This window comes from Danio rerio, chromosome 8 (genome assembly GCF_049306965.1).
Source record: "Danio rerio strain Tuebingen ecotype United States chromosome 8, GRCz12tu, whole genome shotgun sequence".
In the NCBI taxonomy this organism is placed as follows: Eukaryota; Metazoa; Chordata; class Actinopteri; order Cypriniformes; family Danionidae; genus Danio; species Danio rerio.
In genome coordinates, this window is record NC_133183.1 from 25,942,037 (window position 1) to 25,956,015 (window position 13,979).

The 13,979-nt window shown below is 36.0% G+C and overlaps 1 protein-coding gene across 10 annotated transcripts in view; it reads left to right on the plus strand.

The window, feature by feature from the left end:
- Nucleotides 1-13,979, plus strand: part of cpne5a (copine Va) — a 198,269-nt gene that overhangs the window by 161,033 nt on the left and 23,257 nt on the right. For all 10 annotated transcript variants that reach the window (XM_073909735.1, XM_073909732.1, XM_073909734.1 and 7 more), the window contains 3 exons: nt 10,607-10,653; nt 10,751-10,932; nt 12,220-12,347. In XM_073909735.1, coding sequence (XP_073765836.1) covers nt 10,607-10,653; nt 10,751-10,932; nt 12,220-12,347 — 357 coding nt within the window. The remainder of the gene's footprint in view (nt 1-10,606; nt 10,654-10,750; nt 10,933-12,219; nt 12,348-13,979) is intronic.

Sequence of the window (13,979 nt, forward strand, 5' to 3'; positions counted from 1 at the left end):
TCTAGGCAATACAAAGAGCCGTCTGTCTCTCACTTTTGATTATTTCTTTCTCTTTAGCTCCCTCTGCTATTATCAAGTACTAACTACTTTGCCAACATTATTTACTTAGTTGTTTTGAACTGAGCAACATTAGTAAACATAACCATTAAAATTTTGATATTTTGCAACTTTTAACAAATAATGACATACCTGGGGGTTGAGTTGAATAAGGATTAGCAAAAAAGGTAGATATAAATAAAAGAACAAATCAAACAGTACTGCTATTGGCCGTGAAAAGTTCGTTGTGGGATGAACGTCCCTTGCGAATGTCAAAAGGTCCAATATTTGAGTGTGCGTTATGTCCATGTTTTCCTTTCCCACCCCAGGTACATTTTAAGAGTTTTTATCACGAGAATAAACATATGTGGTCAGAAAAAAAAGTATATGACTAACGTGAGCCAATAGAGAACGCAAAAAGAATATTAGCGCTCTCTCGTTGGAAAAAAAAGACATAAAACGAATTGGTCAGTAGTGTTGTCACGTTTTAGTTTCGTATATTGGTAGGATTGTCTTGATCCTTCAAAGAGACTGGATAAAGTTGTCTACTTCAGCCGGAGTTTGGAAGGTGTAGGATCTTTCTCCGTGTGTCAGTAGGAGCCGTGCTGGAAAAATAATTCTGTGCTTTTGAATTCCCTTATCTCGCAACCTTTTTCGCACGTCATCATAGTCGCGCTGCATCTTATGTATGCCGGCGGACAGGTCTGGGTGAAAACGGACTTGTTCGTTATTGTAGAGAACATTCCCTTTAACTCTGGCTGCCCTTAGCACTCGCTCCTTGTCTCTGAAGTTCAGGAACTTCATAATTAGTGTCCTCGGGCGTGTCGTTCGCGAGTGGATATTTGTCAAAGTGCCGATTCTGTGAGCCCGCTCAATTACAAGAGATTCCCGCGAATCCAATTCTAGAGCCTCCGGTATCCACTTCTCCAAAAACGTTACCGTATCCTGGCCCTCCGCTTTCTCCGGTAGTCCCACAAGTCTTATGTTGTTCCGTCGACTTCTGCATTCCAAATCTTCCACTTTGTTTGAAAGCGTTTTGACAGTATTTTCTAGCGTGCTCACTCTGGATAACAGCCCGTTGACATTATCTTCGGCATCCGAAATGCGTTGCTCCGCTTGTGCTATCCGCCCTGTGCATTCCTTTATCTCCTTACTTATCGTCGTAATTGTTGCTTGGACTCCATCAATTTTTTTGTAAAGTCCACTTTTCAAGGACATTATAGCTTTCATGATATCTTCGTTGTTACCATCCGAAGTTATTGCTTCGTCATCATCTTCGTCAGGGCCCTCACCAGCTGCCATGGCGTCGTTAGTTTCTTCACCCTCAGAATATTCATCTTCGTTTCTGGTCTTTTTCTTGTCTTTTCTGGTACCTTTGCGTGACATTTTTCTTCCTTATGCTTTTATATTTGTGTTGCTTGACTTAAGATATAATTCTGGTTGGTATTGTAGGATTGATCGCAAGTTAGCAGCAGAGCTAAAAATTTTCGACCTCTCAGCACCTCGCCATAACCGGAAGTCCACTGTGTTATTGTTACTCACATGAGCAAGCACTGATTTGCCTGTGATTTTAGGCATTTGTCCACGATTTCTCAAAATCGGGGCTTAAAAAATGCAGTCTGAACTCTCGAAGGAAAATAAATGAATGAATGTAATATTTTCCACATACTAAAAGCTAAGCTTTTTTTTTAATGTTTCTGAAAGTTTTATTCTAACAAATTTTACATAAACAGCAATATTGTGAAATATCATTACAATTTTAAATATCTGTTTTACATTTGAATACTTTTAAAATGCTATTTATTCCTGTGATGCCAAAGCTGAACTTTCAGCATCATCCCTCATTTAAAATCCTTATATGCTTAAAACATTTCACATTATTATCAGTGTTGAAAAGTAGCCACTTTAACATTTCAGTTTCCATTTAAAGATGTGAATTAAATTCAAAACAGGAATATCACATAAAGATGTGCGAATAAAGGTGGAGTCAAAGACAACAAAACAATCACTTCCTGATTAACTAGTGCCAAATATCAAAAGTTAAAATAAAATTTGCTGTGGTAGGAGTAGCTGCATAAATCTTAATAATAATAATAAATGACTTGCGTTTATTGCGCATGCAAGGAATGCGTAGTGGCATTTGAAGGCATGAGATGTGGAGCACAGACGCTCTTGATTCTGGAGATAATTAATAATATATAGACACTAATACTGGAATGATTAAAACATTTTAGAATGACCAAACAACATTTCAGATGTTTTACAGTGTGGTCAGCCTGCTGGTTTGTTCATTCACACACATTTTTATCATCACATGATCTCTTATATCAAAATCACATGACTTTAATACGCATACTGGAATTTGTTCGGTAAAAGTGTTTTCATTGTAGTTAATGTGCATCTTTTCTTATCGAATAAAAAGTTTATCCTACTCACTTATGTGCATACGTTTTTATTGCACATTTTCAAAATATATGCGTGTCTTGGCATTTCACAATCCGATTTTTATGTGCATCTCCAAAATGCATAAAAATAGGTGGATGGAAACATAGCTAGTGATACATTTTGATAGGATCCATTAATAAAGTTAAAAAAGCTAACAGCATTTATTGGAAATATTCTAAAACATAAATGTCTTCACTGTCACCTTTGATCAGTTTAATGTGTCTTTGCTGAACAACAGTATTCATTTCTTTAAAAAAATGAAACCCTGAACTTTCGTATCTTATTTAGATGAAAAAATGTTTCCTCGTTTCTATAAGATAAAAAAAAACATGTCAGTAGCTAGCTTAAAAATAAAGAGAGTGGCGAGTCAGAAAGAGAGCAAGAGTGTAAACCGTCCATGATCTGTGACTATCCGTAAGACGTGTCTGACCTTTCACACTGGAGTAATCCATATCACGTCCCGTTCACACTGAGTCAGATCACTCTGTCCACTCTCAAACTGCTTTCTGTCAGCTTTTCACCTTTGTTATTTTTCTCCATCAGACTCTGACCTTTAATATTGATGCTGAAAGCAGACCTTTGTATGGATTTCCCATTGCTGCACGTTTCATTCAGTTTCCTCTTTACAAAGAGGACTATATATAACCCTGTTCGCTCTTAAATCGCAGTGTAGTGGTTCAGAGAGTGAGATGAATTCTCTTTTACTGCTGTGAATGAGTGAAACAATCCAGTCTAGAGAGAGGTGTTAATTATACCGCAGGTCATAAAGGCTGCTCTGAGAGTTAATGCAAAATTTAAAACCTTTTCCAAGGACCTTATTAAATGTTTAATCATGTTTTTGAAAAGATTGGACTGCGGGAATTTCCTTATAGACTTGATATTATCATTTACATTGTGCTCAGTAATTTTAGGTAGAGAAATATTCCTTCTTCTGCAGCAAAAGACTTTTTGATAAGTGCAGAATAGTTGAAATTAAATCTATATACTTTTTTCCTTTTTTTCTTTCTATTAATTGTATGTATTTTTTATGTATTAAAATAATTAATAGGCATTTTTGCATTTTTCATTTGTCTCATGTACAGTATTTTGGTTTTGGCAAGGGGTCACTGGACTTTTTCATCAATTCAGAAAAATACACATCATTTACATTTATAAGAATTAACATACATTATCATAAAAAGATTTAGTCAATATCATTGATATCATGACATCATGATGTGCTGTGTGTAAGTTTTTAACTCTTCCGAAGCATAAATGCCATAATATGTTTGCAGATGTTTAAGAAACATGCTAAGTGATCATTCTTGTTTATGTAAAAAACAATGCTGAAGTCAGACATTCTACTTTAATGTGACTATTTTTTACTATTTTGTTTTTACAGCATCGATGTTGTAATTTAATGGCAATACATTAAATTAAATAGACTTAAGAATTCATTTAGTTGTTCAAGTGTAAAACAAGACGAAAGACTGTTGTAACCACTAGCGCCATCAGCAGCAACAGGCTAGCGCAGAAATTCCATTGAAAATACTAGGGTAAAATAAAGTGTCATATGGCATGGCTGAGGGAAATGGAGTTTAATGCAGTGCTTCTTGTCCAATCTGAGACCCACTTTATATTGTATATCTAACAGGCAGTGAAGATCGCTGATTTTTAAAGAAATCAGATCTTAAATGGGACAATTTCTATAATGGAAAGAAAGTTCACTGGAAGCCCTTGGGCTGCCTGGCTGAAAATTAAAAGTCTGTGTACATATAGCCCAGTTCTAAGCATGAACCAATGAACAGACCGGTTTCAATTCAATAGATCAATTTATTCCGAAGTTATTGTCAATTTTTAACCACAGGTTGCCCTGAAATTATTTGAATACAGTATGTATGTCAAAAATGTATAAAGAATTTGTTAATAATAAATGAATGTATAAAATATAGACTTTTTGGCGAAAAAAGTAAAAAGGCTGACACTCAAAATGTGAAACATGGGAATATTGGGCATTGTTTTGTATCAATTTGCATATATCTTGACCACTAGGTGACACTTTGCCAAAACTGCAGGCAACCTCATGTCATGGTTGTCATAACACACACCAACTATTTGCTAGAATTGTCTGAAAATGATCTGAGCCAGTTTTGGTGATAATTGGACAAACAGTCTATGATAAATTCGAAGGAACAGGTTGAATAATATCTAATGGGTTGCTGAAACATGATGTTTTAGAATATGATGTCACATTTTTAAAGCGACAATATGTAAGTTTGACACACAGTGGTTGAACAAGGTATTGCAGGCCTGGTTCAAAACACACATACTCACAGGTTGCCAGATTGAAGACACCAATAGGAGTGAGCGACTATTGAGCCTAAAGGCTGATTTAAACCGTGTTCTAAGTAAAAGCAACGGCACTTGACAAAAGGAATATTCTCTATAATAACAGGAGTTTTTGTTCTAAACAACACCTGAAAATATATATATTTAAAAACGGCTTCTATTTCCAGTAGCTGAACCATAGGACAAACTGACAATGATCACCTCAGGTACACATCATATTCTTTACTCAGTGTTAAATGCCAATAATATGAGTTTGAATGCCAATTTACACAACATGTATTGCCATATTACTGAAAGCAGCAGCAGAAAGTTCACCTCAGATCTTGAAAATAGAATAAATTGTTTAAAACTGAACTGATTCAGCATGTACATTTAATAATGTTAAAGAGGTACCGTATGTATTAATTAGATAATAAACCTTACCATTTGGTTGAAGTGCAGTACTTGCACTATTCTGTGCTTCTGAATGGCTGTATTTAAATTTCTGTTGTGTTTTGTCTGGTGCAAACAGCCAAATTGAGTATCACTGCGTATCTTGTCATGTAGCATGTTGTTAAGACACGCGGTTACAATGTAACCTGCTCACCTAATGTTTACACTCATAATATTTATATTATTTGCTAATTAATAACCACCTCGTGTGGAACTCTGAATCTGCGTCTCATTTCGGAGTCTGCTACTATCCACCGGAGATCGCATTTCATCTCAGACGTATGTTTTGAGAGCCCTTCTGACTGAATGAATGAAATATGCTATTTTCCACAAAAGCAACCCAGGGTGTTAAAATATAATTGTCTCAACTGGCTTTGGGGGTTAAAAAAACAAAACAAAGACAGACATTCTGGGACGTAATGCACATTTTTAAGCTTTCACAGAAAGTTTATCAATGGCTATAAAACTCTAGCTGTGCATAGAGCCCATTAAAAATGACCAAATATCGCATACCAGCATAAATACCAGTTATACCAGATAACTGCCTAAACTTACTGAATGCCATTTTGATTTATAGCGAAAATTTACTCTTGAAACTCCTCCTAGACCATTTCTCTGAATTTCACCAAATCGGGCCCATATCATCTTCATACCCTACAGACTCAAAGTAATCAAACATTTTTTTTTTTTTGATAATCTAAACCTTTTTGGAATAATGTAACAATGAAATATCTTTGAACAGTACCAAAAAGCATATGAGCTTGTATTTCTGCAAAGCTTTGTATTATTTACATTTTAATATTTCAGAAAAATAATCTTAGAATGAATTCAGCCAGTCAATGCGTGACTTGACTTGCTCTCTGCCAAGCTTGCTGCTCATTCTGCCTCCAGACTGCTTGTTGAATATACGGGCTTTCAACCATTTTGCTCTCCGGAATGATCTCCTAAAATCTCTACTTTGTTGGTTTTTCCAGTTTCTCTTGTGCTTGCTGCCATGCCTGTTCTTTCTGCCTGATTGGCCCCTTTATTGCTTCCTGCAGCTATATTTTAACCTCTTATTTTGTTCAGATCTGAGTGAAGTGTTTTTGTGTAGGTGATTACATCTTTAGAGGTCTCTTGAATGCATCAGACTCCACTGTCAAACTCACAAGGGGAATCTAGCTTTAGAAAGACACAACAAGACATTCATAACCGTACAGTGAGGAATTCTAAAACTACCGCATTGCAGAGATGTGTGTCGTTGGATCCAGTTGCACATTAGTATATTGAGAGATATTTTTTATTTTAAAAAAATAGTCATTTTGCATTCATTGGACTGCACTGTTTCTAATGTGACAGTCGCAATCCTATCATTCTATATCATTCCATTCCAGCAGTTTTCCCCACTCCTATAGATGACATTCAGAATTCCAGCATTAAGATAAATGTTGTTCATATAACAGCTCCGGTCCAAAAGCTCTCTGAGGTTCCTCGTCTCCACCAAAGAAGCTGTTGAGGTCTCTGCTATAATGCAGATTAATGCACCAGCCCAGACTATGTGCCTGGAGACATCAGTGATAATCAAAGAAAAAAAAAAAACTTTGGGATGGACAGAAAAAAAAGGAATGAAGATAAAGGAGCATAAACAAAGCTTGTTAATCACTATTGTTCTGCTCCCCCTGCCTTTACTGTATTGTGCTGAGTTAAATATAAAACAAAATAAAGAAGGATGCAGTTTTTTGGTCTTCATCCAAGGTCTTAACCTAAACACAATACTCTTGTGTCACAATTGAATATTACCTGACCTGAATCTCTCATTATCAAGTGTGTGGTTATACATGTGAATGTACATGAGTGATTTGGTCTCTGCAGATGAATCAGTTTTAAGGAAAACATCTCGCCACAGGGATTGTGCATGAATGACAGCTGTAGGCCCTTCATTTGAATGTAGAAACATCCCCGTTTGTGTGTGTGTTTTTTTTAAGATAATCATGATATCTTTGTCTGCACGGAAAGGTTTCATAAATATTCACTGACCTCCTACTTCATGTTTTGCGACATCACTCGCTGGCATCCTCGCTTCTCATTTGCACAGCAGACTCATGCAGAGTTCATGCTGAAATGGGAGAGCCATTGAGATTCAGACATTAGATGTCATTATGATATTTTGAGCTCTTCAGAGGTGATCTGTACAAGTGCTGTACTCCAATCAACTGCAGAAAAGGTTGTTTGCTAGCGTATAATCATTTCTGCAGGTGTTCAGATTCTGCTTTTGTTTTTCTGTGGGCTCAGGGCCTTCATTTAGAGCTAAAAATGATAGAACGCAAAAAAAGAATAGCAGACTAAACAAAATGAGTTTTTAATGCAGTTAGCATACAGTGAACATTTAGAAATGCTCCGAATGAGTTCTGTAATTTCTGTACATTTATTTTTACAACGTTTAATAATGAATATTGTACCAAAGAATCTTATATATAACTGCAAATAATACAGTGAGCATTTAGAAATGTATTCTATATAAAATATATTCTATATAAATATTTTTATAACTTTTAATAATGAATATCAAACCAAAGCAGCTTATATATTGCTGCAAATTATAGTTTATGAGCTAGACAAAAACTGAGACCTACACTCTAACAAAACAGAAAAATAAGACATTAGCCATTGTATTAATATGAAAGATTTTCACATATTATTTTACTGTTTTACTTGTATTTTGAATTTTGATTTTGAAAATTAACTATTTTGTGTTGGCAACAGCACTGCCATATACAAAATTTTGACTTGAAGTTTTGAAAAATTGAAACAGGAAAAAATATTTTAAAATCCACTTTTCACCCAACTTACCAAATTCTGTTGCATTCAGTGTGCTAAAAATAAGTCACGGATTAGCCCAGCAGGCACAAATTAGATTCATGACGTCAGGTGACCAAATTTCAATGTCTATCCAGCGTCTAAGGACAACTTTATTTTGGCGTCCAATAATGGCATCAAATTATGTTGATATTTGGTTGATTTTAGGTTGTGTTGGGAAGTGACCAAAACTGATAAATGTCATAGCGATAACGTCCACACAGCATCAAGGTGCAACATGATTAGACATTGATTTTTGGTTGACTTTAGGACCTTAATGTCAATCCGATTTTCATTTCCAAACAAAATCTAACGCCCCTACGATGTTGAGGTACAACGTCAATGTGACAACGTTTTGCCATCCTGTGCCAGCAAGGAGGTGAAAGCATGGATAATTACTGCATAGTCACATCATGTGATCTGTTTCAGAACAGTCAAATTACTGGCATCAAGCAAAGAAACATCTTTTAGAGATTTCTGAAACAACTAAAATTGGATTAGGAACCATACAATGTGTCCAAAAAACTTAAATTATAGTGGGGTACCATCATATTTGAATTAAAAATGTGGTCAGAAAAAAATATTGAATCACATCAATCTCTGCTGAAATCAAATAATATAAAATAACAGTAGAATTAACAGCTAGGTTTTAATAGTGAACATGGAACACACGGGATTGAGCCTAAAAATCTCTGTAGTCTTAAAAAAAAAATCACTTATCAGTGACCCTAATTAGAGGTAAAAAAAAAAAAAAAAACCTTAAAAGTATAAAGATCGGACTCAGGAGCATTGGAAGAAGGTCATGTGGTCTGATCAGTCCTAATTTACCTGATTCCAGAATGATGGGCGCTTCAGGGTAAGAGGAAAGGCGGATTATACAAGCCTGTGGGCCAGTGCTGTGATCTGGGGATGCTGCAGTTTAGGTTAGGTCTATGATCTTCAATGGTATATGCCCAAATAATAAGAGCATAGGCTCATTCTGAAAAAAAGTAGTCCTATATTAATTTCTGGAGATCGCGAATTATGTAGCCAGAAGTATGCTCTATGGCTGCATTTTGTCTTTAAAATGACCGCTACGGGGTGGTATGATGCCGTTCCTTTTCGTGATTACCAGCTGACCGCTTACCTCAGTATGGATGGCTTTCTCGTTATTACCAGTTTGTCCAGTTAGTGCGCCATGTATATCAGTGGACTTGAGACGCAGAGAGAAGTTGACTGCGGGGTTTGAGTCTGACAAAGAATGGTTTCAGAAAGCGGGTAAGACAAAAATAGAAGCCAACAAATAAAATAAACAAGTAAATAGTTATGTGAGAATGTGGTAAATCAGAAAACATGGTACAAATTAGGCAAGGGCTTTTCTTTTTCCAGATTGCTTTTGAAAACACTATTGGTTGGGCTTAGGAAAGGAGAAGGGTGGGTCAGTCAATCGGTCAGTCAGTTAGATTTACGCACAAACAGCAAGCGTGAATGGCACTCGCAAGAAAAATTTAAGATTAAACTTGACACTGAAAAGCATACACAGCTGCATCTGGTGGATACGTGAAAAAAAAAACTGCAAAAAAAAAAAAAAAGCTCCTGGGATGTATTTGGTGCTCTCCAGAAATGTATATAGCAGCGCATTTTCAGAACGAGCCTGGGTTGAGTAATAAGGTTAGCCAGTACCTAAACATACTGAATGACCAGGTTATTCTATCAATGGATTGTTTCTTTCCTAATGACAAGGGTATATTCTAAGATGATAATGCCAGGATTCAGCAGGCTCAAATTGTGAAGAATGGTTCGGGGAGCACAAGACATCATTTTTACATATGGACTGGCCACCTCAGAGTCCAGAACTTAACCCTATTGAGAGTATTTGATACTGTTATAGCATATATTCAACATAATTTTTTTGGATAACTTTAAAGATATTTTTAAATGAAAGACAAACTCCACTCCCCTAACCCCCTCCAAACACTGCTCTCTGATGCCCACTGAACCCTGCAGAATCAAAATCACTGTTTGATTACTGGCTCCACACTGTGTGTGCTGAATGCTGTGTCCTCCAGCCAGTCTCACCACAGGACAAGCATCTGCAATCCAGGACTAAGCTGGAGTTTCAACCGATTTTAAAAGAGGAGCAGACTTGTGAGAATACCTGTGATGTTGGTGGTTTCGTGTGCCTTCTCGACTGCTGTTCTGAGAACAGTTTCACTGTTGCTCCAATTAAAAAAAGCAAGGGAAAAGAATTGGGTTTTCACAGATGTTGGCAGAGCTGATAGTGAGGAGCGTCTGGCTGCCGAGCAGGAGGTTTTCTGTCTGCCTGTCAGGTGAAAGAGACGCGGCACAATGCAGGGCTGGAGATGGTAATTACACCAAGCTCTTGAACAGCAGGAGTGGAAACATTCAAGTGTTTTGAAGCCACAGTTTGGGGTGAATCAGGATCTGTTACCTTTGTTGAGCCTCGTCAACTTCTCACATCTGTAATGTGTGAAAATGTGAAAAGCTTTGATTTAATATTCTTACCTTCTCACTTTTTTCCCTCTACTAGGCTTCAGATCCATTTCACAGTGGCCATTGATTTCACTGCGTCCAATGGTAAGGATTTTTTTCTTACTGTTTGAAGTGCATGCAGATCTGAATCAGATTTTGCCTAAATTTATGATCCGTCTAACTCTGTTTTTTTAATCTCCAGGGAATCCTTCTCAGTCTACCTCCCTGCACTACATGAACCCATATCAGATGAACGCGTACGCCATGGCCTTAAAGGCCGTCGGTGAGATCATTCAGGACTACGACAGTGATAAGATGTTTCCTGCGTTGGGCTTTGGAGCCAAACTTCCTCCCGATGGCCGGGTTTCCCATGAATTTCCCCTGGTACCTGTTCCTAGATTTGATAGATTATGTTGATTTGCAGTGCTAGCTGGCACACATCCACAGTCATTTCTGAATGTGTGCCGTTCTTTTTATGAATAGTGTTGCTTTTTCCTCAGAGTGGAATTTTTATATGCAATGTTGTTTTGAAGTGTTTATATAGTTGTTTGCACGTATATGTGGATGATATTGTAATTAGTAATGCTTGGTTAAGTCTATGTGTAATGTGTAAATAAGGCCCTCTCGACACTCCTGCTCATTAACGTCACGATGTGTGTATGCCAAACCCTCATCTCGTTGAGCATTTTGAGTCTCTTAATTAGTTTTTGCTCGCTCTTTCTCCTCCTATCTCTCTTCTCTTGTGCTGGAACTTGGGATTCATTTTCATTCTTGCTGCTTCACTCCCCAATTCTTCGGATATGACTGTCCTTAGAGCATGAATAATTATCTAATGATGAATCTTAAAATACTGAAACAGATACTGAGATCCCTAAGGGCGCCACAGTGGAGAAAGTTTTGACGGTGCGTTTGACGGAAATGAGTGTGGAAGGTTTTGAGTGTGCAAATGGAACTGTGAAAGAACCATTTTTTTGGTTAATGCCTTTTCTTATGTCCTCGAAAAGCACCATTGCAAATCAATTCACTGATTTAAATTCCAGTGTATAGATGCACTAAAAAAACAAGTATACGGTATGTAAATACAGTGCTCAGCATAACTGAGTACACTCTGTTTTGAAAATGAATATTTATAGGCAATGTATTTTGGGGCATTTAAACAAAACAGATTGATTAAACAGATATATTTATTAAATTAATATTTTAGTCACCAAACATATTTAGAAATTGAAAGATAATACAATTAAATTCCAACAAAACATTGCAAAAAATATATAAAAAAATTACAACCCACAAAATTACAACAATTTTCTTTTTATTTATTTATTTTTTTTTGCTTTTTTTGATTTTTCCTCTTTTTAAATTTGCATTTTTAATATTTTTCTATAACATATAAGTTTGGCTGCACTAGTTTTTGGATTATTATTGTAAATTATTTTGTTAGATAAGCTCCAGATTTGACTTTAGTACTGACTAATATAATGTATAAGCACAAATATAATATTGTATAGCTTCCTATTAAAAATATGAATTTAAAATATTTGTGAGGGGTGTACTTATATATGCTGAGCACTGTACTGTTGTATTTTCCTTAATAATGGTAGACCTAATCTACTGTTATGGCCTTGATAGTATTGGCATAATGTTGATTGATTTGTGATGTTTTCTTTGAAGAATGGCAATGTTGATAACCCGTATTGCAATGGGATGGAGGGAATCCTAGAGGCTTATCACGAGAGCCTGAAGACTGTCCAGCTTTATGGACCCACCAATTTTGCTCCTGTCATCAACCATGTAGCGAGGTAAGACAAATGCAGCAATCTACACAGTATAGTGGACTCTGGCACATGAAAAAAAAACTCATGCTGTGTAAACCAGTATGAAGACACAGTAGTGTGACAATGTCCAGTACTCAAAAAAGCAGAATGATGAGACATTTTAAAGTCATAGTCTTTGCTCAAGCAAGCAAAAACATTTATTGTGAGTCTGAGATAAGAGATATAAAGTAAAAAATGAAAGCATAATGTCACAATTCATGAGAGAAAGATAGACCTGTGAGTAAAAATGTCTTGTGAGAATTGTGAGATGAGTCAGTGCAATTGTGAAAAATATATCCATGATTATAACATACAATTTTGCCATTATGAGAAACAAAGTCGTAAATCCAAAATACAGTATAATGTTGCGATTGAGAAAAAAGTTTTACCAAATCTGTAGTTGTGAGAAATACAGTAGCAAGTAGTTACAATTGTGAGATTCACTTTATTAGGTATACCTTGCTAGTACTGGGTTGTACCTCTTTTGCCTTCAAAACTCCCTTAATCTTTAGATTCATCAAGGTACTGGAAATATCTCTCAAAGATTTTGGTCCATATTGACATGATTGCAGATTTGTCGACTGCACATCCATGATGTGATTCTCCCATTCCATCACATCCCAAAGGTGCTTTATTGGATTGAGATCTGGTGACACATTTAAAGTCACTTAAATCACCTTTCTTCTCCATTCTGAGGCTCGGTTTGAACTGCAGCAAACCATGTGACGGGCTGATTAGAACTTTGTGTTAACAAGCAGCTGGACAGGTGTACCTATTAAAGTGTCCAGTGAATGTATAATGTTCCAATTTTAGGAAACAAACCATCATTTTTGTGAAAAAAAATTTGTGAGGAAAAATTCACAATTGTAAAGTATAACTATATACGAGAAGAAAATTTACAACTGAAAAACAAAGTCAGAGTGTAATATTTGTTTTAATGTTCCAGTTATAAGAAACAAAGTCAGAGTAGTGAGAGATAATGCAATTGTGAGATATAATGTAAGAACTATGAGATTTAAAGTTGCAGTTCAAAGAAAAAAGTAGCAATTGTGAGATATAACTTCACAACAGAGAAAAAAGTTCCAACTGTAAAAAACAAAGCTCCCATTGTGATATATGGTGTTCAAGGTTTTAATAATCTTACTGTGAGAAAAATATGTAGTTGCAACTAAAAGAAACAAAGCTGCAATTGTAAGATTAAGTGTCAATTTTTAGATATAAAAATTACAATAAAAAAGAAGTGTGTGAGGAAAAGTCTGAATTGCTAGATATTAAGATGCAGTTCTGAGAAAACTGCAACTCTGACAAAAAGTTACAACTCAGTGGTAGTTGTTTAAGTTGTAAGAAACAGCCCCAATTGTGAGTTCTAATTGAGATATCCTTTTATTGTCTTTAATAATGATGCAACTATGCATTGTAATTTAGCATTGTAATTGAAAAAGTCGTAATATTGAGCAGCAGTCATAGCTGCAAAATACAGTGTCGTAATTAAGGAAGTATATAGTTGTCATAGTTGTAGTTATGAGATGTACTGTACAGTCCCCGTTGTGCAAAACCACATTGAGATAATTGCAAGAAGATGTTTTGCAGAACAGCTCTGTGTTGAATTCTCAAGCC